Below are 25,801 nucleotides of genomic sequence, written 5' to 3' on the forward strand. Positions count from 1 at the left end.
TTTCTGTTCATGATGTGAATGTTGCAATTTTATTTCAGGTTTTAAATGTGTTTCTGCAACTATTTTACCCACTGTAAATGTTGGCTGCCTGGCTTGCTGCAGATACAATAATATTATTAAGCTATTGATGTGTACGGTAATATTCTTTGCCATCATTTGAAATGGCCAGTTAGCAGCATCTAATATCAGTCATTAGCCATTCAAACCTGACAAAGATCACCTGATGATGGATACACTGTCCCAGTTTCAACCCATGAGGATTCTCTGCAGCCAGCAGTTGACACGTCAGTGTGCTCCGTCAGGGCCATCGGAGAGGGATTTTAAATCAGTTTTCTCTATCATTAGGCTAGAAAACCACTGATCTGGAAATGCAAAACTATCCACCTAATGTAGTTTCTAAATACATTCAAGATGAGAAATGGAACAGTTTTGATTCGTACGACAATTCAAAAAGTGGCAACTCCCATGATGTTCTTTATTTGAGATGAATCAACTGTGAGTGGTTGTGTCCAGACTGAGCAAAGGTTAAAACAATCTAAATAAAATAGTTAACAACGTAGTATTTTACTATTTACTATTTTAGTTTTTTTTATTTAGAAAAGTAGATGTTTCTTTGCTCCGTGCCTTTGTTGTATAATAAAGAGGCCATTTATACCTAAATGTGCAGTTTGTTGACTATTAATCATACACATGGAAGTATGGGATATCCTGTCATGAATTTACTGTAAAACAGGCTGATTTGTAGAATGTGTAAAAACTACCCATATGTAGTGTTCCGCTGTAAGTTTTCCTCTTTCTACCTTTGCCGTTTTATGTACTTGACAACATTCTGTACTGCAAATGCACCGAGGAACACCGATCGGTAGATGATAAATAGAAATGTAGCGTCAACATCTTTTCCTTTGGAATCTAGACCTCCTTAAAGTCTGTTAAATTCCTTATTTTGGCCATTCTATTGTGTGCCAAAATTACTTTGATTTGCATTGTCTAAGAATAGAGGCAACTTTGTGTTGCTCCATGGGGCATTCTAGAGGAGAATGTGACCGAGCACTATAGACCTGCGCCTTAACTCTTGTCTTCATCTGTCGTCTGTCGTCTGGAAATAATCTGTAATCTCTGTTAAAACTATATTGTGGGTTTATTTTGTGGCTTCTCATGTTACACTGGCCTTTGGAAGACTGATCCAGCATGGCATTTCAAGTATGTGTTCATGTTATTCTGTGTTGTGTGCCTCCCTACAATAAATGTTATACCACTTCCTGTTGGCCTCGCTGTCTGTCTTGACTTGGCATCTGAGGAGAAAACTAGCACAATGTACTGAATATTGTTCGTGAAGGTAGAGATGGAAAGCTGTGGGTGAGCAGGAGAAAATGTGTCCTCCAATTAGCTGGACTTCCTCATCAGAGGTCAGGATGCAGGTGAGAAGTAAAAACATATCCATGTTTAATGTATGACTAACAAATATAATGCACGGCTTGGGTATGTATGGACGTATTTACTTAGAGCTGGCCGACCCGTTAAGCGATCTGGTCTCTGGGGGCTGCCCAGAAAAGATTTTCGGAACATGAGATGATAATTAAAAAAATGTGAACTTCCTAAACAAAAACTGACAACATTTTGTGCCATTTTTATCAACAAAAATTAGTGACAAAACAAACAGCTCAGAGGGAGAGACTGGTTTGGTTCCTATTCTCATGTCACACGGGCCTTTGGAAAACTGATCCAATGCAAATAATATTCAGGGTTCATTTAAAATCCCTTCCATACTGTATCCAAATTTTTTTTTTTTCTCAATATATGAAATTAAATATGATTTGAGAAGTATTGTGAAGTTTACTTTTTAAAATGCAAACAAAGAAATGAAACGGAGATGTATTTCTATTGTTGAGGTAAAATTATAGTCTGGCTATCACCAGACCAAGCTCAATCTTTTAAGATTGAACATGCTCTGTATTTTCTACTGCACAAGAGGCGGGATCAACAGGCATAGTTCAAATGACTGTACACGATTGGATAGTCCTTCAACCAATCAGCCCAACGATGTGGGTGACATGGCAGCGACAGCGGCATCAACGGGTGGCCGCCTTGTTGAATGTAAACAAAAAGCTGCTTGGTCGCTTCTCTATCGTCATCGTCAATAGCGCGCCAGGTGGATAAGACAGTTTCTGATTGGTCCCCGCAAATTTGTAACGGAAGCAGGATAGATTAACGTACAGGTTTCCAGCCTGAGCTGCAGGGAGAAATCAAATCACAGGCACATCAGGCTGGGTTTACCCAGTCTAGTAAAATTATGGAACAATGCTTTGCTTCAGCCTAATCCTTTTACATTGTGGGTTGGGTTTACATTGTGATATGTATATAATTATTGTGTATACATTATGTCTGCAACATGTTACGAAGTGGAGGTGGGCACATACCAAATCCTGCTTAGCGCCCCCAAAAGTGGCATTAATATGCTTCAGTTATGACTGTGCTTGCATGTTTAATGTGTAATGTTACTATTTCAATAACTTTAACAATTGCTATTAGCATTTTATTATGATTGCTATCATAGGTTGGTAACATTGTGCTTAATCTATGTCTAGTTCCCTAATGCTGCTCTGCAATGACTAATGTGTGCAAGTTGCTTTGCATGGCTACATAGACTGAATAGTGCATTCATATTATTGTTCGGCTGCTTCCTGTTCTTCTGCATGGTTTAGGCACTTTCTTGAGAGGGCAGACTTTGTTGCCATTGTTGTCATTTTGGCATCTTACTGTGCTGTTTGTGTTTCTCAATCAGTCACTTCATTAGTTGGGGAGCATCTCGCCAAAGGACTGCAGTGTGGAAATGAACTGGCTCGCTAACACTGGCACATTTACAGAAATGCTGATTAATGTGCTTAGTCCGTATAAATAGGGAACACAGACATGAAAAGTAAGGCTTTGATGTCAGTATTGTCTTATCTGAAGTCGGAATGAACTGTCATGTCCCGCTGCAGCTGATCTGGACAGCTGATAGAGGACATGTCTGTACAGCCTGACCCAGAGACAGTTATACATGATAAACATATGACATATGACATAATAAACCTGAAGAGGGCAGTCATCTCACAAACTCTAACAGAGGACACAGATAGTGCAGCAACAAACTCCAATACTACTGTTTTAATAACCATAAAACCTATGAATAATACTACAATCGCTTCCAGTGCCACTACTACTTCTACTAGCCTATTATGAATAATAATTGCGATAACATTGATTCATATAACTGATTACAAGCACATTTCTTTGGTTGATCAAGCTCAAAATGCACGAATGGATTCAAATGGAGACCTGATCCTCCAGTTTATTCTTGAACTCCAAAATCTTTGCTCAGCTTCAGTCCCTACATACACACTAAAAAACTTCATTTAGAAAAGACTTTCACTTGTGCGCACAGCCTACTGTACACGTTCCCTCTATCAGACAACTCGTCTTCAGTGGTGAAAGAAGTCAAAGTACCCATACAATAAGGTAAATATACTCCAAGGCCTGCATGCAAAATCCTACAGAAGTACTATCACAAAATGTTAAACACTCAGTAACGTGTACCCTGTGACTGTTATATTATAATATATGTTGATACTGATGTGTCAATGTGTAAGCAGCATTTTACTGCTGTAACTGGTTGAGGTGGAGCTAGTTTGAACTTCTTTATATACAGTTAGGAAGAATAGAAAGTGGTTCCTTAGCTCGGGGTCACAAGATCAATCTGAGAGCTCGAGAGATGATTAATGTTAGAGGAAAAACTTTGGACAACTTTATATTCAATCCTTTTTTTAATCTTCCTTTTCTTCCTTTCTAGGGAGGGGGGAGAGCTGGGTTAGGCTGGACACAACTACAGAAACGAGGTGGTAGAGACTACTGTACGTGATGTAATGGCATTACGACTGCGTTCGCTGCTCGCTTGAGATACATTTAAGAGAAAGCTTTTCTCCCTTCCCCTAACTGTAAACAGTTTAATCCAACCCCCACCCCCCCCCCACCCCCCAACAACAAGTTTCCCCTTACTGTTTACCCCTTTAAGTTTTCCATTACTCTGAATAAAACCGACCTGTTGCGTGACGACAGCTTCCTCCCTTTTTGTCTCTACATGTGGTGAAGAACAAACAAAAAAACCTTATCTTATGAACGCAAATGGCCATTTGTAGGCACAGTGTTGCCTTTCTGCAGCAGATAAAGAGTTGGAGTGAAAACCCAACCGCCCAGATAGTCCTACCTCCATCTTTATCTGTGCCTACAGGAGGACTTCTCACACCCCGAAACCAGCTCCCACGCCCTAACTAGGGAGTGCGTTTCCATGGTAACTGCCATGTCCCACCTAAATCGGACCTTGCTAAAGAACATGTCCCAGTTCGTACACGGCATCCATAAACAAAAAACGTGGCTACTGAATTGCACCATTGGCAAATTGTTAGAATATGAAGAAGCATAGTCCCTGTCCCTCTGTAGCTTTACACTAACTGTGATAAATGAACTTGACCTTAAAGTAGAGGTGGAAGACGTGAGTATGCTGTGGACATTTCTATGTTAATGAGTTGGTGATGGAGCATGTACATTCATCACTACTTCGTTACTACACAAGCTTTCTCTCTAGATTCCAGAGTTTCTAGCGGAATGTAAGAGAGCAAAAGCCACCCCCCGCCCCCCCACCTCTATTATTTAAGGGACAAACTGTCAGGGATTAAAGAAAAACCGCACCGTTATCACAGTCCAGGCATCATTTGATGCTGTGAATTTGACGTGCGGTGTCCCTATGACATATCCAATAAAAAACAGATCTCAGCTCTCCACGTCCTGGAATCTAGCTGAGCGCATGAAAACGAGTTTAATAAGTCAGATAACATGACATCAGCTGACATATCGCAGCATTAAATTCCAATCCATGAAACCATCACGCATAAATCCAAGGGCTATGAGATTCAGAGGATGTATTACCGCATTGTGAGATAAAGCTCCAAGCTTTTTAATAGATGATGAAGACTCACTGGCTCACTGCTGGGTTCTTTTAATTACACGTTTGACCGAGGAAGGTCAAAACTCACAACTAAATTCTGTAAAGGGGTTTGGCCGTGAAGAATATTTGGGAAAATATGAGACATATTGAGTGCTTCTAGGAAAGCATTTACATTGCTGTGGCTAAGTCAAACCGATCCATGTATAAAAATCAACTTTGGGACAAAATTATATTGTAAATAATTTAAAAAAGGTAAATGAATGAACGTATTCCTGTGATGTCAATGAATGGATAAAAGAAGTTTTCTCAAAATAGTTTTTTGTGCATAGGTCCTTGCTCCTGGCCACAGTTTTCATTTGAAATAAGTGTCTATGCAGTGGGGGGAATTTATTTTTGAATTTTTCTGTAAAGTCCAGCCGGTTGTAATAAGGGTGTGGGCAATCATTGTACCAGAGGCAATCAGGTCAGGACCAGATAAGAAAAAGTTCACCCTGTGCTGTCTGGTCCAGCCCAGATGTCATCACAGTATGCTAATGAGCCGGGGGCCTTTAAGTGCCAGAGCCCAGCAGGCAGACCAGTTTAGGAGCTCCAGACGTGGACACATAGCAGCCATAAAAAACGAACACGTGAAGGAAAGTGTCAGCGGGGCGTGAAAGATGTCACTGCCACACTGCATGCAAAAAGGTGAGTGTGTGAGTGTGTAACACAGAGAGGAAGTCTCTGAGGCCTCATGGAGCTTCATGGCTCTGCAGCTGTTGGTGCAGGAAAAAGGATGTTTTTTTTTATTACACATTGTTTAATATTACACTTTAGTAAAAAGGGAATTTTCTTCTGACATTGAATGTCTTTTTTTTTTTTTTTTTTTTTTTTTTAATAGAATCTTTACCCTCTGACATTAACCTTCACTGTATGCATCACTGATTTTTCTACCTTTTGCCTTGCAGGTTACAAACACGGGTCTGGAACTCGCTGCTTACTGTTCTGTCTTGTGCCCTGGACAGGATATCATCTTATACTGTAAGTTTATTAAAGAAACACTACAGTATAGATGATGTACTATCCAGGGTTTCATTCCCCCCGCCGGCACTATAACGCCTAACTGACTGTGGTAGGCTGCGCACACGCTGCAGAGGAGGGCCGTCAAACCGTTACCATTACTGAGTTTCAGCAATGGTAAGGGTTATATGGCCCTCGCTCAATGTCATCTGGAGCGGGAGGATGGAGAAAGTTGGTGATTGATGTGTTATCCAAGAGCTTCTGGAGGACATCTTTAGATCCCAGTTTTTGAGACGTACTTGTCGATGCATGTAAAATAAAGTTTATGGCTCCCGAACGAACGACTACCTCATTATTTTTTGGCAAAAACGCATTTAAATCAGGGTGTGAGCATTCTAAATATCTTGTGTTTGAAGGATTACTTTAATGTGCCGGCTGACGTACGTCAGCTGTAATATTTTCAAGCAGCAGTTGGTTTGTCTAAGTGCTGATCTCTGCTGCGCAACGGGCTTATCTAATCACTGGGAAGCAGCCGCCGCAGAGAGCAGGGAGAGCTTGAGGGGCTGACACAGCTTCTGTGAGACATTCAAGGCCTCTCCCTCCCTCCACTAGCTGGTTATTCATCAAGATGCCCCGGATAGAGTAACCGCCGAGTTAACTCTCAGGCAGCAGGGAATGAATCCAATCACCATTATCTGACCCATTTAAGCATCAGGTTAGTGCTCCATTTTGCCATCCATTAGGGAGACAATTCAGCCCTCGGGGGCAGAGCTGGGCTTTATAAGAGCCAAAAAAGCAGAGGGAGGAGGAGAGAGGAAAAAGGGAAGAAAGCAGCGGAACAGAAAGTGATAGTCGCAGGGATGGATGGCCACACTTCAAAGGCAGTGGAGAAGGCTAAAGTGATGTGGGAGTGGAGGGAACGGGGGTGGATGGTACATCAGGGACATTTGAGTGAACATGACTGTGCAGGTCCCGCTAGGCGCGAGGCATCCGCCAAGTAAAAAGCTCTGAGAGCCAAAGATAAACCATCGGCCTTTTCACAGCTCGCCAAACCTGCTCAGCCGCGAACACGCTGACAAACTTGTGTCAAAAAGATTCATTTGATGAGAGTCTGTGTCATGTTTGTTGCCTAAAAATGCGTCTTTGCTAAATAAATGCCAATAATTCTATTTTGTTTAAGCTGTTTTTAATGGGACATGTTTTCTCCACTTTAGCGATTTAGATGTGTCAGATTTCCTCAAAGTTGCGGGGCACCCCTCGGGTCCCCCCTCCCCCATAATAACAGCACCTTATAGGTAACGCCTCTACATAAAAATCTTTAATAATGTCTTATGAGACGGCATGTAAGGATGCTGCTGATGCATGAAGACAGAGGATGCAAGTCAACATTAAGAGTTCTTTCTGTCCTAACAGGTCCGTCTCAGTGGGAGCTCTGGCACCGTGGATATATGCCACCTCACAGTTCCACAGGCTGAGTCATGATTAGATCTTATCCTTTGTTCGACTCTTCAGGTCCGGCCTTTGCACAGAGTCATCTGACATCCAGCAGAATCTGTTTCCACTAGGGCTGCACGATATGAGGAAAATATGCGATAATGTTGATGAATATCGCGATAACGACATTACATGCGATACATGAAGAGATATTGAACTCAGTACTCAGTTCTGCATTTCTGCTGCTTTCAGTACTCTGCTAAAATACAACACATTGCGCGTTGAATTTAAAATAAATGAAAGGAAATCATTTCTAACATTCTTTTATTGAACAAATTGAACATTGAACTGAATATAAAAAGGCACCACTAACAAAATAAATAATCTACAGTTACATTTGAAAGTGAAGTTTTCTATTAATATTTCTTTGAGTGTCTTTCGCGATGTGTTTATTACACCAGTTGATATGAGGATGACGATAAAAAAAACAACAAAAAAAACATTGTGCAGCCCTAGTTTCCACCTCTTCACCATTAAAGTCCGTCCATCCTCTTCACTTCCTCAGCTTGACTGAGAGCTTCAGCTTCACTTCCCTCAGGAAGACGTGGCTCAGGTCCTCACCAGCCTCTCGGGCCATCCGCGCTACCATCTGGCCCGCTGTGCCTATCACCATCCTCTGTAGACACAGGAAATACAGCAACATCAGGCACCAGTGAATAGACAGGGCCATGGGTTTTATTTTGTGTATTTGAGTAATGCAGGTTTACAAAATGACTTCTTAATGTGAAATATGTCTTAACTGTATTCATGCAAACTGTATTACAACTGTGATTGCAGGCACATCTGAGCAGAAATAACTAAAATCAGAACCTAACAAAGAACTTGGCAAACCTTTTTGATAAAATATGCTTATTCTATTGTGCATTTGCATTTTCTTGTATGGATAATTCATTTAAATACCTATACACTCTTTTTACCCCTCACTGAGGCTTTGTAAAAGATTGCGTTGAGCTCAAAATAAAAAAAAAATGCATTTTAGATTTACTCAAAAGAAGAAGAAAAAATGGACAAGATAGTACCAGAAAATATTGATAAAATAGATTCGATCTCTTTGGTCAATCGTCCCTGGAAGTTCTACCCGATGTACAGTTCTGGAGTCATTCCTGTGCTAAAGAATGGTCTGAGTCAAGTCTTCTGGGAGGTCATTGGCCTTGAATCATTTTGGCACCACATATGTAGCTTCAGATATTCTTTCCCACATCAAATATGTATGGTTGAGAAAGGCTACTCAAATATTTACAAGTTAAAAACACAAGGAAAAAGGAATGTGGAGGTATGGGGGGGGGGGGACGGCAAATAAATAAATATCAGAAGCCATCAGAGAGGCTACAGGTGGAGGGAAAGATTTCACTTCCTCCAGTCACGCGCTTATCTGCCACAGGCCCGACACACTGTGGGATCTCTTACTGAGCAGTTTGTTCATGCTGCATTCATATTACATCTAACTGACGAACGGGACAAAACATTTCAGTGTCCTGGTCGGGATAACAAAGGGCCTAAAACAGGTGTTTTAAAGGCCTAGATGTATGTCCCTTGACAAAAAACCCAAATTAAATGTATTGGCAGTGGTGGCCTAGTGGTTAAAGTGATGGTTCGGAGTAATTTCCCCTAGTGTCCTTTGCACCTCAAGCCAAACACCCCCCCAGAAGCTTTTTTCACCTGGGTCGAACATTGGGAGAGTTAGCGCTATCAGCTGAATAGCTTAGTGCAGGCGCTAATGGATCCAACTGTGCATCTCGTAAGTTAACCCACTAATAATGCCCAAAATGATACCAAACTTCTACACTAGTACAAATAGTTTTTGTACTCATGAAACGATGGATTGGAAAGTTTGTAAGTACACCAGGAGTTTATTTAAATAACACTTGGCTGTTGGCTTCTGCTCTCTATATAATTAAAAGTTTTTTTTATTTTTTATTGTATGCCAAACTAACCAAATACCTAAAATACTCACATGGACATACAGTATGTTTACAGATGAGTCAAAACTCATATTTAGTACACAGGACCTACAAATTATTTACACAAAACATATTTAAAAAACCCAGAAATGTGTGGAGAGCACTTACCATGTGAGTATCTTTCTTGGCATAAAGTTTGACCGAAATATTGAGCTCGCCATTTTCTCCTTCCTGCCAGAGTTCAACAGACTGAAACAGAAACATTTAAATATATTAACAATGTACTATAGTTTAATGATAGCCGGACAGATTATTTGAAGAGGATAGAAGGATGAAGGGGTGCAGTCAACCCGGGAGGGGGCTTGTGAGATGGCTAGGGTGGCGGCATTTGAAAAGATTTTCATATAAAACGGTTCTCCAGATTGGATGTCTAGACTAGAAAATGGTGAAGGTAGCTGCGCTTTCTGGAGGGCTCCTAAGAAGCTCTGTGCTGGGGAGGGACGTGTAAGATGGGCTTATGGTGTTGTCTGATGTTTATTTCAATTACGGCTTATTGTCTATTTTGTTGAATGGTCTTGAAAATTGTAGTTACTGTGTCATCTTTTCTTGATTTTTGTCTGGGTGGGTGGTGATGACGAAGGGGAGGGGGGGGCGATGTGTTCATGTAGCGAGCATGTAGCATGTGTTGGTCAATGTGGAAGCCAGCTGTTGGCTTACAGCAGTGACCATTACTACATATCCCAGAGTTCTTTGCATGTATATTAAAGATGTCCTCCAGATGAGCCTGACTGGGATATCTAATGTGTTTGTTAGTTTGACAGAAACCCATAACAAATGAAGACTGTAATACAGTTTGACTTGATGGTGTGATTCCACACCTGTGGATGCAGGAATTCTACAGTAGCAGTTAATACAGACCAAGATGACAAATAACATGCAGAGAGCAATGGAAATAATGCCCTGAATGGGACATGGCGTATACAAAATGGCCCTCCAGGGTGCATGTGAAAAGCAAAAGTGAAGCAGATGGAGGCTGGGGGCCAAAAGCTGCATCAAAGCACATGTCAGCATGTAGAGTGACCGGGAGTATGGATGGCTTTAAAGGAACACGCTGACTTATTGGGAATTTAGCTTATTCACCGTAACCCCCAGAGTTAGACAAGTCGATACATACCCTTCTCATCTCTGTGCGTGCTGTAAGGCTGTCTGACGGCTCCAGCGGCAGCAGGCCAGCACAGAACATCAGGTGAATGGTTCCAGTAATCCTACTGCTCCGAATAAGTGACAAAATAACGCCAACATGTTCCTATTTACATGTTGTGATTTATAGAGTCACAGCGTGTTCAAAAAACAACGTAACATGAGACACAGTCACCTTCTATCCCTAAACAAACCATGAACTATATTCTTAGGCGGAAACATATAGTACTTTGGCGGAGTGATATGCTCGCAGCAAGCCTGTCTGAGAATATAGTTCCCGGCTTGTCTACGGTTAGAAGATGGCTGTGTCTCATGTTACCTTGTTTTTTGTACACGCTGTAACTATACAAATCCCAACATGTAAATAGGAACATGTTGGCGTTATTTTGTCACTTTTGTCACAATTGGGAGCAGTAGGCTAGTTGGAACCAGTTACCTGCAGGATCTGTGCTGGGCTAAGCTAATGCTGGAACCATCAGGCAGCATTACAGCACGCACGGGGATGAGAAGGGTATGTATGGACTTGTCTTACTCTGGGGGTTACGGTGAATAAGCTAAAGTCCCAATAAGTCGGCGTGTTCCTTTAAAGGAATACGCCACCTTTTGTTGAAATAGGGCTTATCACGGTCTACCCTGGCTGTAGATAGGTGGGCCAACGCATTTTTTGTCTCAGTGCTAGTAATTAGGTTGTTTTTTTTGTCTTTTGTTGGCTCACTTTTACTCACAACATGCTAACCGGCAACATAGGATTCCATTCACTACGCTAAGCTAACTAGCGGCAGCGCTGCCGGTGTTGCACCGGACTAAAACAATGCATGCACAAAAAATGTGTTGGCCCACCTATCTACAGCTAGGGGAGACCGTGATAAGCCCTATTTCAACAAACGGTGGCTTATCCCTTTAAATAAGCCACAGAGTCAGTGCAGTGAGAGGTGATGGGTGTAGTCAGTTAGCTGTCATCTTATCATCAAGTGTGACTCAGAGTGTCCCTGCCAAATCGGTTCACCTGTGTCATTGAATAGGGCACTTCCTGGGGCAGATACTCCAGAAGCTTCTCTCGGATGATGTTGGTGCAGACTTCCTCTGGACTCTGGTCCGTCAGGACCTCACTGTGGTACTGCCACGATCCTAGGCTTCGCCGCAGCCATAAAGTAGCTCTTCGACAGCGAAATAAAAGTAAGCTTATTTTCATCGGATAAAATGATTGATTCTGATTGATACAAAAACAGAAATGAGACCAATACTGAAGTTGAGCTTTCTTATAAACCTAAAAAAAATACTTGTATCCTGTTCACAGTTTTCCCTGCTGTGACCATAATCTGACGTGTACCTTCAGCGTCTCCACGTCATCCCTGTCCACAGAGGAGAGCATGAAGACGTCCTTAAAGTGTGGCCAGCCCTGCCGGCTCTTCAGCGCCTTCAGCTGCTCTTTGCTCAGCACAGAGTTTGGCTCAGCGCTGCCCTCGGGCCCCGCGTTGTCCTCGTCCAGCGGCAACTCGGACTCCCTCTCTGGCCTCTTCTCAGCCCATGGAGGCTTGATCACTGGCCTGATCCGCATTCTGCGTCCGTTCACCACTCCGCACGTCAACTCTGCTGTGAAATCCAGCAGCCTGTCCTTAGCCTTAACCAGGTCTATCTGGAAAACAGAGGAGCATCAGGGAAGACTCTTCAGTACAGGTGAACATTTCTTTGAATGTTTTGGGAAATGTTCAGGTCTGGTGATATTCTGTATTTTTCTGATTGTCTATACTAATTAATTATTGCTCATGTATCCAAATCCTGAAATAGCGTATTCCTCATAGAGTTCCATTGCTGTCCAAAAACTATTATAAACACATCAATGAGCCACACTGTTGCACACTGAGTGACATGTTTCTTCTAGTTTATTTTGACTTGATTTCATATACACTGTCATCATTCCATTATACCCACTTCTATAAGTATTACGAGTCATATTTCTGTATTTACCTACTCTATCTGTAAAGTGTCCTGAGATAACGTCTGTTGTGATTTGACACTATAAATAAAATTCAATTGCCTGCTGCTGTAAATACTAGAACACCAAACTGATTAATCTGCGGCTGTAAATAGTCCCACAAATAGTAGAGTAAAGTTTGCAGAAAGCTACAGTGCTTAATGTTCAGTATCATTCTGTGGAAGAATACCTTATTGAGGACCAAGATTGCAGGGGTGTCAGGGTGCTGGGCCAGGCATTTGAGCACCTCCAGGTCAAGCCTGCTGCACATCCATCTGTCCGCCACATCCACCAAGACTACCACTGGGAATGGACACAGTTCCAATTATAAACCCCTTGAAACTCAGCACTATACTTCACTCTCAGTGTTAGATCTGTTATACAAAAGCTGCAAAAAGAGAAGTGCAGCTCAGGTTCAACTAATAAAAGGTTCAGAGTGAATTTATATCATACTTAGGTCAGCTTCTTTGACTGTGTTCCAGGGATCCACGAGCAAAGTCTTCTCCAGCTGGTGTCTGTGGAAACAGAGGGTCCATTCATAGATTACACTGTATAATAATACTGCGCGTAGATTACAAAAGAAAGAAGAAAAAAGAAAAGAGAAGAAGAAAAGGAAAGGCACCTTTTGACCTTTGATACAGTGGTGAGACCAGGAGTGTCCAGTAAAATCTACAAAACACACACACACACACACACATATATGTTTTAAACTTTTTTTTTTTTTAATAGCATTATTCATAATAACAGACACACATAGGAGACATGAGAAAGCTCTTACTATCTGTGTGTCATCCTCTGTTAGGACACCCAGGGCACGTGACCGCGTAGTGTGTACTTTCTTGGAAACAGCAAACACCTTTAAGAAATAATCATTGGCTTTACATAATGGCCGCCACCTCATTCTCCTCCTCCGATCTATTATAGCGTGTAGATTTAAAGAAAAGGACAATTACGACAAATACCTTTCTGCCAAGGAGCTGGTTGGACAATGTGGACTTCCCAGCATTTGGGGCACCTATTATGGCAACTTTTAAAACCTTTGGGTTGTCGGGCTGATCTGGATGTCTCAGTAACAAAGATAATTGTTCACCTGAAAAGCACACAAAACAAAATAAATCATTAGACAGACAATAAAATTAAATATGACAACAGTAAAAAAATAAATAAAAACTAGATCAGATTGATGGCAGGATGACGTCGACAGAATTTGGAAAAAGGCTGGACCCGAATGATCAGATGAGTGTAGTGATGTAAATCTCTGAGGCAGTGGTCTGATTACCGCTGTCCGGCGGAACTGAGGCTGGAAGGCGATAAAAACTGCCGTCTGCCTCGGCTGCTTTGCCTTTCATCAGTCTGTTGAGAAATGCCTCTGATGTAATAAAGCAAGCAGGAGTGAAGATAAATGCGTTCCTCCCTCCTCGGCTGCAGGCAGCGTTTCCTGTAAAGAAATCAACATCTCCGTCACTTGGCTGCCAGCAGGGCTGCAAGGTAACTGATTAATTGTGCTTACTTGGATGTTAATATGACACAGCATAATTTTGCATTCAGATGTTTCTCCTCAAAAACTCATTAAATAAATCACAGAACCATCTGTGATTCATTAGTAGAGTGATTGTGCAGATTTAGTAGTCATTTGGGAACCATAGAAACTTTACTGTGAATGCTTTACACTGTTTTACATATTAACTGACACAGCTTAGTGAAAGTCTGCTTGTTGCTAAAAAAGTATTTTTGCTATTATTAATAGTATCAATTAGCCGATTAATCAATTGCCAGAAAACTGCCAATCGTTCTGATATCTGATTAATTGTAATTGAGTCATTTATCAAGAAATTAAATGAAGATTTACTACTTTTCTCTATTTTATATTATTACAGTATTGTAAGTTACATAAAGGTTAAATATCGCTACGGTCAATTTGAAGACCTCACCTTCTTGTGATGGACAGCTTTAACCATTTTAAAATATAAATATTTTATAGACTGAATGACTATTTGATTAGTTAGAAAAAATAGATTGTCTCCATAATGAAAATAGGTGGCCCTAGTTCAAACTAATTCAGGGATGTGGTATAGGGTGACCCACTCAAACCCAGCATGTGAGCCTGACAAATCTTTAAAGATCCCCTTCAGACATATAAAATACTCTGCCTAATTACCTCAAATGACATCTACTCCTTCTCCCTCCATGAAAAATACAGACCATGACTGCTGGATACAAGCTGTCTTCTACTTCACTGTAAAGTCTATCCTCAGTGTATGTGCACTGGTGGTTTCAGGTTTCCAAATCACACTTATTGGACCATGATTGGCCTTTGTGATGTCACAAAATCAAGCTTGTGTGTACTCTTTAAGGTTAGCACAGCGAAACGGTCCTCATTCAGCAGATGGATGTAAAAACAATGTTTATGGTGTCAAACTCTGTACATACACCATTGTGCACAGGGAAGCGCAAACATCCAAGTGAATTAACAATAAGTAAAACACACATTGGGAGTGGAAGGGAGACTTTAAATTCTGCCAGGCTGATGCAATATCATGCACAAGTCCCAGGAGTATCACAGTAGAAAATCACAACTTTTTCACTTCACATGTAGCTAGTCATTTTCTGTCATTTATTCTGCCTGTAACTTAAAGTTACCCTGTCTACCATTCCACACATCGTCTTGGAGGACACTGACGTTATAGACATTTTTCACGGCAGACATGTTGACATGTCATAATAGGAAAAGCACAGGTGTATTCAAAACCATTACTGATGGCTGCATTTCACTTAGGAGAGGCCCTGTTATTGTGCATGCTGACTCACTGATCTAGCTTACAGGGACACTTGATGGAATTGAGCCATCGTTAAGTTGATCAATTTCAGCTGTGCTTTTCCTGCTATGACAAGTCAAAATGTCTGCTGTGAAAAAGGTCCATTGATGGTAATTAAAAGCAGCATACCATTTTATTAACATTTTAGCTGATTGTATGTGCCTCAGAAAAGCAAAGAGGTGCCCGGATTTATTTTATCGCCCTGCTCCCTTTAAACGTCAGTCTACGCTACTGGACTGAGCTTGTATTTATCCCATGTTTTTACTAGCAGCCCAATTTCTTGTATTTGCTGAGAAATAATAAGAAACGAGCAGCCGTTCAGAACTTGTTTGGGACTGACCCGCTGTGAGAAGCCATGACGCACTTTCCTGTCGAGCAGACACGACGACCAGTCTGGAGAGAACGGCGGAGTCTCTGAAAAACCGACTACACACTCTGAAAGCCATGGAGCTTTGACTCCGATGGTATGACAGTATTTGTCGTTTCAGAGGTGAGCCGCTTGTTTACACTCACATTGGCCACAGGGTGAAACCATGTTGCTTTGGCCAAAGAGAAACGTGTTCCGCTATGAAGAGCGTCCTCACAGAGGTTCGAGTGGAAGCTACACCGCCCCCTGGCGACCGATGTGCCAACTGCAACATGTCCCTCCATCCTACCAGTTCTTCTTCTTCTTCTTCTTTAGAGTTTAACGGCAGTTGGCATCCAAGTCCCATCCTACCAGTATCCGTAACAAAAGGTTTTAAAGTCAAATACCAATTTGTTCACGGACCCCTCCCCGGTTTAACGAGTTTTGTCAACAGGAGGACACATTGAAATATCTCCTGATTGACACAACTTCAGTCAGTTTTTTTTTTTTTTTTTTGTTTTTTTTGACTCACGACATGTATAGCCTAACCATATACACACATCTAAACCAACCATTTACCAATACACACTTCGAACGATATCAGTCATGAATATTGTTAAATGTAGCTTACGTGTTAATATGTACCTACACTCCTCCTATCTAGGCGGCTGGTGTGGCAGTGGCGTTTTTTTTATTTTTTTTTTTTTTTGGGCGGGGGGGGTGGAATAAACAGAAAGCAGCACTTCGAAAGTGGGCTTAACAACCAGCACTACCTTATTTAAACAACTATGTATTTAAGAAGAGCAAAACAATACGATACAAACTTCAACCTACAAACAAAAGAAGATAGGTTTTTTTTTAAACTATAGGCCTATCCTCCCACCCATTACCAAAAAGCATGTTAACTACTTGAGACAAAAAGAAAGACTACACCAGTAGAATAAGCTTTAGTTCCTCGATCAAAATAAGAGCAAAACACCCATGAAAGAAATAAAATAAGGGTCTAAGGAATGAGATAGAAGACAATGTAATTTAGAAGCTGAGTAAGAGGGGAAATCATCAGACAAAAATGGTCTTAAAAGCATTTTGACATGTAAAATAATCACATGGTTATTTGAAATGTACATTAATATTTTGCAGCAAACCCTCTGTAACTCCCAGGAATACCCCCCACACACACACACACACACACACACCCCAGACCTGCAGTCCCAGTTTTGAAGCCACCTGTCTACAGCAGGTAAGATATTCAGAGGCTAAAGTCAGCCAATGGCAATTCCAAATCAACTCATCACAATGCACACACACACATCTGCCGACATGAGCAACTCACAGTTTATAATGGATGACAGCGCTCAAAGGATCTTTTGGCTGGGGTGAAATTCTCTAGATTACTTTGTGAGGGATGATGCGCCTATAACCACAAATCAGATTGCACTGTGCAGACTTTTTCTTTTCCTCTTGTCTCCTGAGAACACAGAAGCGAGCGTATCCCCGAGGGTGCTCGAAGCACAGTTGTGACAATGTTGTTGAGGTTATATCGAACATCCACGCTTAAAGCAATATGCCGACCTGAGGAAAACTATGCATGCTGTCCTACACACACCCTCTAGCTCTTCAGTGCTAATTCACAATGACAAGCTGATATAATGAATTGATAACCATGAAGTCTGTCAGGTTAATCAGCAGGCTAAAAGGACACCGTTTGCATATTGATTGATTACTGTAACATGTTATTTTCATTCTGTATGGCAAAGCCAGGCACAGCAGATGTCTCCTTGTAGTCCATCAAAACACGCCGGCTGTTTGTTAGTCCTCGAGGACTTGCTCGGGGCGAGACAAACCCCACCACTGGAGGATGATGAAGGATATCAGGTTGCTCACAATCTGTCATCATCTAACTCTAAAAGCTCAGCAGCAATGGAAGGGCAACAAAAATGGAGCTTTTAGCAGACACTTACTGCCGAATTCCAATTGAACCAGAAACCAAAAGGATATTTGAGGATCAGTAATGTTTGAACTCTCTCTCTATCTGCCTCCCTCCCACTCTCCCTCTCTCACTCCTCTCAAATTCATTCAAGGCCTTTTCTCCCTCCGGGCTTTCCTCACATGGCCATTTCACGTGGGAGTGTATCAGAGTTCTTTCTATGACTGTATTAACTTTGGCCTTCAGAAAGAGCTCTCTCTCTCTAAAAAAAAAAAAAAGACAAAAAGGCTTCGCCTGCAGACCAGTTAATCATAAGCTGTAGCCCACTTTGCCATTTTGAAGTGCACTTGCCAATGAGATTCAGCATGGTGTGATGGAACACCTCCCTTTGCTGCTGCAATTCAGTGCGCTGTTGATTCCTAATCAATCTTGTTTACTGTAATTCTAACAGAACACTTTGTATTGATAGGGAGTAGGTCCAATCTCCCTGAATATGCAGATTTTTTTTTTCTTCTGCAGGTGATGTCAGACTTTCTGCCACATCAGCCTGTGCTCTGGCAGCCTCTCTTGTTGATTTGCTAATACACACTAGCTGGGATTAGACATGCAATAACCGGCAGCCTGTGCACTAATAGGAAGATCTGGCTGCTCATGAGGAATAACAAAGTTCATAGAATAATAAGCTTGAGCCATGGGGCATGTTAACAGGGATTGGGAAAGAAAAATCTGTCAGTGCGTCAGAGCATCCATCACTCCATCACCGCTGATTGCAGTGAGAGGCGTGATGCTGCACAGCTGGCTGATAAAAAAAGAAGTCGCTGTCTATAAAACAGCAACTTTTTCATGCTGAGGACTCCAACACGGATAAGCTATTTGTAAAGGATCCCACAGATTAATGATTGGATGGATGAATTTCCACATTTGATAAATGAAAAAAGCAGTGAGATTTAACGCTTAGGTCTTAAGTGATGCCCCGAAGGTCCTCCGAGGTCCCTGGATTCAACAACCACTGCTCCAAACGACCTTGCTCATGCAGGCTGCTTTAAAAAAAAAAGAAAAAAAAAAGAGGTGATTTAGCTCCCAAACTACTCATATAGGTCACACTGATGCTCTGATTGTACAATCTCTCGCTCAGTGGGGGAGATAAAGGGAAAACAAACTTTGATTCATTCTAGACCTGCAATCGATGGGACTTGTCTGTGAAGTGGATCAATAGTGCCTCTCTTTGAAATCAGAAATCACGTCAGCGGTGAATTTAAAAAGCGTAATTAGGAACAGCGTTCTTAAACATCCTGTATTGACGTCTTCTTTGGTATGGAGAAAGGCACCATTCTGCATCATTAACTTTGTATTATTGCGTGATGGAGCCTGGTGCTGCTACTTCCCCACCTGCTGGACTCAGAGCGCTGTGTGTGTGATTGAGCTTTCAGACCAAATTCTCCCCTCTTTCACTTGCTGATGATGGGGGAAGTGAAGCTTGCAGCCCTAAATTTGACTGGAGTATTGTAATAAACCCAGTCCGATCTGGAACCCAGGCCGTGGCGTTATCCTTCACAATGCTTTATATCTGAACTGTTTGTGGAGTTAAACTTGTGTAATTTTCTCTCTCATCATCTTATTTGATTACTTTTGTGCAGGTTCTAACCTGACAAGATATAGCTGCAAGCACACATTCTCCAGCATTCCCATAACTTGCCACAATATGCAGTGCTGTCCATCTGTCTCTCTCTGGTAATAAAATGGTATCAATACTGTGGAGAGGGCAGGTGGGTGGTTGAAATTGAGTAATTTATTTTAGTTGTCACAGAAATATAAGTGTTTGATTAGGGAGCTATACACATCAGGCTGCACAAATAGAACCTTTCATCAAATCACAAAGCATGTGACACTATTGACCGTGGAGTCTTCTCCCTGGGTTATCTTTCCCAACAAGATTCATAATACAATATGTGAAGAGCACAATGATGCAAAATGCAAGAGCAATACAACCCAAGGCAAATCCTGTGCCCGTGTACCAGATGAGTATTACATTTGGGCCAGTAAAATGCATAAACAAGCTGGATTTTTTTAAAAAGGTAAACGGAAGATGTTGATGCAAGAAAGAATGATTGGTGTCGTGTATATGGTTATACACGACTGAATGTGTTAGAGATTTGTGACATCCTTGACACAAATTTGGTGACTTCTCAGTGGGTGTTTTTGGTCTGACATCCCCTTGGTACACCAAATTTCGGTTAAATGAAAAACATGGTCATCACCCCAAAACAATGGGTGGATTTTTGGTCCCTGTTCACCCAAATTTAGGCTTTCTGGTTTGCAGGCAACATTCGCAATAAAATAATTATACCCCACAAATCTTTATCAATGTTACTTTTGGAAAAATAAGGAAAAACTTGAATGAGTTAGAATGAATGCAGATGCTTCCTTAGGGCACAGTGGCTGACTGAATACAAACTAGATTGATGAGTATGAAAATTATGTGAATAGGCTCTGGCCTTCCCAGTCACCAGGTCATCTCAGCTGAACACCTATGGGAGATTCTAGAGCAAAATGTTAGACCTTCATCATCATCATCATCATCATCATCATCATCATCATCATCAAAACTCACATCATCTATCATCTCGGGAGAATCTTGTGATGCTAAGTACCTTATTAAGACATGTTTAGGTTTTTTTCTTCTTAAACATGTCAGCCCATTATTGCTTACTTTCATCATTACTTTATTACAAGAATTCACCATACACTCTTGTCTTCAAAGGTTGGGATAATTGAGTTTTGTCTTCTGTGCACCTGTGTGTGAATCACGAGGGGAACACAGTGTTATTGATCTTGATAAAATTGACTTTTCTGTCATATGTCTGTCTAAGTGCTATAATAAGACAATTACTAATTGTTAAAAACAAAACAAATTGTAGAATATATCTCAGGTTTTGGGTGAATTTAAATTGCACTCACATTAAATTTGTGGAAGAGGTATTCAGGTCCTAACAATATCACAATGTATTCCTTTACAAGTAAAAGACCTGTATTCAATTTTGCCTAACTAAAAGTATGGAAGTATTGTTGGCGAAATATACTGAAAGTACAGTACTCACTATCCAGAATGGCCTCTTTCAGAATATTAAATTTGTACATATGATATGATGGGATTATTATTATTATTATTATTATTATTATTATTATTATTATTATTAGTGCATTAACATATAGGCTAAACAGCATTTTGATGTCACAACTAGGCAAGGTGGAGCCAACTATAACATCTCTGTCAAATCAATCTAGTAGAGTAAAAAGTACAATATCGACCGCTGCAATGCATCAAAGGGAGATCTAACCCATATGTTTTGGTCATGTCCGAAATTGAGACAATATTGGTTTTCAGTCTTTGAGATTTTAAACTCAGCTTTTTTATTAAGAATTCATCCCAACCCAATAATGGCTCTGTTTGGAGTCAGAGGCGACGACTCCCAAATAGCTAAAAATAAAGAGAATTCCCTGGCTTTTGCCACTTTAATAGCTAGAAGAAGAATTCTTCTAGAATGGAAATCACACAATCCACCTAATATGTCATCATGGCTTAGTGATCTAATGATGTTTCTAAAAACTGAAAAAATAAAATATTTTCTCAGGGGATCAACCAGAACATTTTACAAAACATGGGACCCTTTAATAAACTATTTTGAAAAGAATATACTCCTCCCTCTTTAAAGTAATTTAACTTTATTTCTTTATTTATTTTTTATATTTATTATTATTTTTTTATTCATTTTTTATTTTTGTGCTTCTGGGGTTGTTGTGTTGGGATGGGAATCTGTATGTGGAAAAATTGAAAAATCAAAGCCTTTAATAGTGTTTGTCACTGAATATTTTAAATGTACCTTGTTCTGATCAAAAAAAAATACAATATCTTCCTCTGAAAATATAGTGGATTAGAAGTAGCATAAGTAGAAATTTAATTGCTTCAAAATTGTACATAAGTACAGTATTTGACTAAATATGTTTTGTTACTTTCCAGCACTGGTCACATTATTTGCAAAGCTGATTTAGCACCATAACACCCCATGAAATTATACAGCTGGCACAATGATTTAACATGTTATTTCACTAATTTCACCTCCCACTTGGCAAACAAATATTTAGACGTCCAATTACATTTCACACTGACTGTACCTTTAAACCGCTCGGCTGTCCTGCGTAGCGCACATCGCAGTCTGGAACGGTCCCAGTTACTGCGCATGCGCCAGAAGTTGCTGCCGCAGACAGCAGCAGCCAGCCAGTAGTGATTCGGCAGCGCAGGGCAACGGGAGAAAATCGGTCTGTTTTAAACCATGGCGACGTACTAAACGATGCCTTTCGCAGAGGTAAACGGAGAGTAAGTAGTTGTATTTTGATAACACGGCTGCTGCCCGACACTGTTTGACATCCTCTCAAATTGTGGCATACATATTAGGAAAGCTTACGAAGGCAACAATGGGACTGTGTATGTTTCAGACTGGCTGGCTAGGTTAGCTAGCCAGGAGCCTAGGCAGTCAGCTGGCACACTGACTGGCAACATGCAGGTTTATAGCTACTGTGCTGGTCCCCTGTATTGTCTGTATAGCTACTGTAAACCCTCGCGGCTTAACTGCCTTTTTATGAGGCAACCATGTTTATTCAGGCACTAAAGGAGCCGTACATTCTTGTTCAAAGCTGGTGTTACCTGAATGAAACTGTGCTTGTGTAGTAGAGCTGTTAAGCTAGTTGTTTTTTTGCATTATGACAACAAGCAGTGAGGATTAAGCAGAGCTCCCTTTGCTTGCCAAATCATTATCATGATTACATGTTCATCATTATGATTTCCATGAACATGAATGCAGATAGTTCTGTGTCACCCCTCAAAGAGAAATGATAAGTTCCTTCCCTGGAAGAAGCCAGCTGCGGATGAAGTTATATTATGCTATTCAAAGTATGGTATATATGTCGCTAAGTTGTCAACCACTGCTAGTATCCGATCTACTCGTACAGACATGCATACATATATCCATATTTAGAGTGTCAGTCGTGTTCACTTGTGATACAAACGTTGTGTACGCTCCTCGCTCGCAGCGTGTCTGCAAATAGCACCTCTCAATTTAAAGGCAGAGGAAAGTGTTTCCACCTGCAAAGGCAAGTGTTAAAGGTGATAACAAAAGGTTGACGTCACCGGGCTCATCCTGATCCTGCCGCACAACCTCGACCACTGAGGAGGAGGAGGAGGAGGAGGAGGAGGAGGAGGAGGAGGAGGACTAGTTTCAGAGGAGGAGAGCAGCTTTTTGCCATAGCGTCTAATGCTTCGTGTCTGGAAGGAAAAGGTCTGTCTCTGATCAAATTTCAGGTAACCTAAGGGCACACTTAACTAATGGGATCCTATCGATGTTTCACCCCCTCCAAGCCTGATCTTTACACAGCGGAATGTTAATGTTGCCACAGCCTGTCCGTGTTGTCTTTGGCCGCTCTGAGTCTGGCTTTATTGTTGTAGTCGGTCTATAATGTCATGGAGCTTGACGGATATGATTAAAAAACCGCAGTAAAGCAACACTCCTGTGACTGCTGGACTATGGAAGTCATCGGGTTTACTCTGCACATGGTAAGATGACAAAACTGAGTAATGTCGAGACATGAAAACTGTTTAGTCTAGATTTGCATGACGATTTTTTTCAAGTTGAATAAATCTGTCGTTATGTTTTAAAGAAGCCATTCTCTTTCCTTTTACATTAACAGAGGTGACACTGTCTTGTTAATGGCAGCAGGGAGGATGTGCTCAGTGATATCCAGTGTGCTTACTCAAACAAGAGCCTTGACATTACTTGCCCAAAAGTGCAGTTTGGCAATGTAGCTTTCTACCCCTACATTTTCCAAAGAGCAGATAATTAAATTTCAGACCTTGTTGTCTGGGAAACTCGGGCCCCCTAGACTCCCTGCAATTATCGTGTAGAATGAACCCTTTTTGCATTGGGGTGCTATCTGTCCCAGCACAATGAAGATAAATTAGGTCCTAAAAACAAATGACTGTTAAGCCTCTCCCCATCTGTAAAATGCAGTCTGCTTCTAATGACAGCATTCTGACGGTTGTAGAAGAATGAGAATTTGCTTCAAAGGTACTATGAGATATTGTGACAACAGTAAATGTATAGATTTTGCAGTAGCTTACAGCGTAGTATTAGAAAAGAAAGTATGTATTTACTTTTATTGACATCTGATTTGTGTGTTAGATCTTACTTCTAATGGCAGCAAATAAGCCCAAATGTCAGGAGCATCTGGTTAGTTTGTTCATGTCATGCTGGTCAGCATTGTAGAAAATTACAGCGTTCCGCCAAATTGAAATACCACTTGAATGCATGTGTTAATTAGATCTCTGCATGGCTTTTCAAAGTGTCTCTCCTCCTTTGCCAGTGAGTCATGTGCTGACTCTTTGACCTGTCACCGCAAACCCAGAGTCTTTGCTGAGGGCAACTTGACAGGAAAGCAAGTTGCTTTGTTTTTTTCCTTTTCTTTCAGCCAACCACTGACAGATACATTGGGACATATTGATTTACATTGTGGGCAGAGGAGCCTAATTACCTCTAAAATACTTGTTTAGCGTCTTGGCTGCTATAGCCTCTCAGTCTACCGTTGCCTGTAGACGATGTTACACTACTGCAGAAAAAAATACATCTCGTAGAGAACATACACATCTACGTATTTAAGGTACGTTTTAAAGTAGACTAGTGAGTAGAGTTCAGTGTGAATGTAATATGCGCGCCCACACAGTTTTCTAGATACTATCCTCACTGTATCAAACGTTCTTGTAAGCAAATGGCAAAGCAGATATTAGTGAGTGGTAATTGGTTTCACAGAGCAAAATCCATCATTCTGAGCACCTTACTCTGAATCCCGGGTTTTCTGTGTTGCAGAAGGTTCTCCACGTGACCGCCAAATGATCTGATTCCCAACATTAGACTCATCTCAGACAGCAGTAATAAGAGGATAACATCAAAGCTCTGCTTTATTTCTTAGAGACTTCATAGCAAGACTATGAATAACAGATTACAAGGTACAAAGAGTGAACCAGAGAACTTGAGCACATTTTTTTTTATATGTTTCAGCTGTTGTTGGGATTCACAGGGAGCTCATTAAAATACATTGATTAGTAACAATCCTGATTCTGTGATTGTTGACTGTGAAATGGCTCGACTAACCAGCACATTTTTTGATGCAATGCTTTTCTGTGCTGGAATGAGCCACTTGGCTGAGGCTCATTTTGGTTTATTCAAAGCCAGTCATTTGATGTAGCATTTTAGAGACGGTACTTGAATTGGAAATGTGTAACGGTACGCTTTTCTCAATGCAATACATTTCTTCCTTTCATATTCCAGCGGGGGCCTGTGTATGTTAAATCACTTGCAGGTGTTGTCTGGGAATTTGATGTGCATATCAGATTTATATTTTCCTCACCCCAGTAGTTTTAGATTGAGCTGCATTTGTTGAATATCATCCATTTGCTAAATGAGGCTGACCCCCTGTCCCGAACAGCAGGGCAGAGACATCCCAGGTACCAATAATGTGCGAGCCGGCTCCACCTTTCAATCCTCCAGTCACCAGGGCAGCTGTCAGCTGATACTCACCCACTCAGCCACCCACCACTTGGAGAGACGTTCTGTGAGGCCACCCGATGTTGTCTTGGCTGTAAGAGTCTGTTTTCAGACAAAAGGCAGATGTTTGGTTTGTGTCAAAGTCAGCAGACCCAGTGTGAGGGTCAAACGCAGGCCACGCTGGCAGTTGAGAACTGGGGCCACATGATGCATCCAGTTAAGGTGTTTACTAGGACATCATGGGCAACTTCTGGATACCTCCTGAGAACAAGGGACTGATCACAGGGCTCAGGCTGTGGGTTAGCTGGTATGGTATTTAGTTTTGTTCACATGGGTTGTCTTATGTTGTGCTTAATGACTACAGGCGCTAAGCCTGGTTTTAAGATACACTTTGTGTCTTTGTTTGCTGAATTTTTGTGTTCTTTGTGACTTTTTTTCTTTTGCATGGATTTGCATGTTAGCCGGCAGGTCCAATTAGGGCAAAAAAGCCCTGCTCTTGGTGGGTAGTTTGCGTAATCAGCAAACCCGAGGCTTAAAGCCAGGGAGTGCTGCAACCTGACGTTACAAACCCCA

At 41.2% G+C, this 25,801-nt stretch overlaps 2 protein-coding genes and 1 long non-coding RNA gene across 5 annotated transcripts in view; 2 read left to right on the forward strand and 1 right to left on the reverse strand.

The window, feature by feature from the left end:
- The first annotated feature begins 5,574 nt into the window (after positions 1-5,574).
- Positions 5,575-6,314, forward strand: LOC114567374 (uncharacterized). Its single transcript, XR_003694165.1, has 2 exons — positions 5,575-5,665; positions 5,926-6,314. It is a non-coding gene; the product is annotated as an uncharacterized LOC114567374 (long non-coding RNA).
- Positions 6,315-7,723: 1,409 nt separating this feature from the next.
- Positions 7,724-16,014, reverse strand: eral1 (Era-like 12S mitochondrial rRNA chaperone 1). Its single transcript, XM_028595419.1, is given in 12 exon segments — positions 7,724-8,087; positions 9,541-9,621; positions 11,579-11,701; positions 11,703-11,729; positions 11,903-12,208; positions 12,738-12,850; positions 13,001-13,062; positions 13,170-13,216; positions 13,326-13,403; positions 13,510-13,637; positions 13,827-13,985; positions 15,704-16,014. Coding segments are annotated over 12 exon segments (1,353 nt in total). The 5' UTR covers positions 15,810-16,014; the 3' UTR covers positions 7,724-7,964.
- Positions 16,015-21,884: 5,870 nt separating this feature from the next.
- fam222ba (family with sequence similarity 222 member Ba) overlaps positions 21,885-25,801 on the forward strand; it is a 31,360-nt gene continuing 27,443 nt past the window's right edge. Inside the window, exon 1 of one of the 3 annotated variants that reach the window (XM_028594818.1) lies at positions 21,885-22,011. The gene's annotated coding sequence lies outside the window, so the exon portion shown is untranslated. Of the gene's footprint in view, positions 22,012-22,920; positions 23,245-25,801 lie in introns of those variants that run through there. The other 2 variants (XM_028594820.1, XM_028594819.1) reach the window with 2 other exon arrangements.

Source organism: Perca flavescens, chromosome 13, assembly GCF_004354835.1.
Source record: "Perca flavescens isolate YP-PL-M2 chromosome 13, PFLA_1.0, whole genome shotgun sequence".
NCBI classification, from domain to species: domain Eukaryota; kingdom Metazoa; phylum Chordata; class Actinopteri; order Perciformes; family Percidae; genus Perca; species Perca flavescens.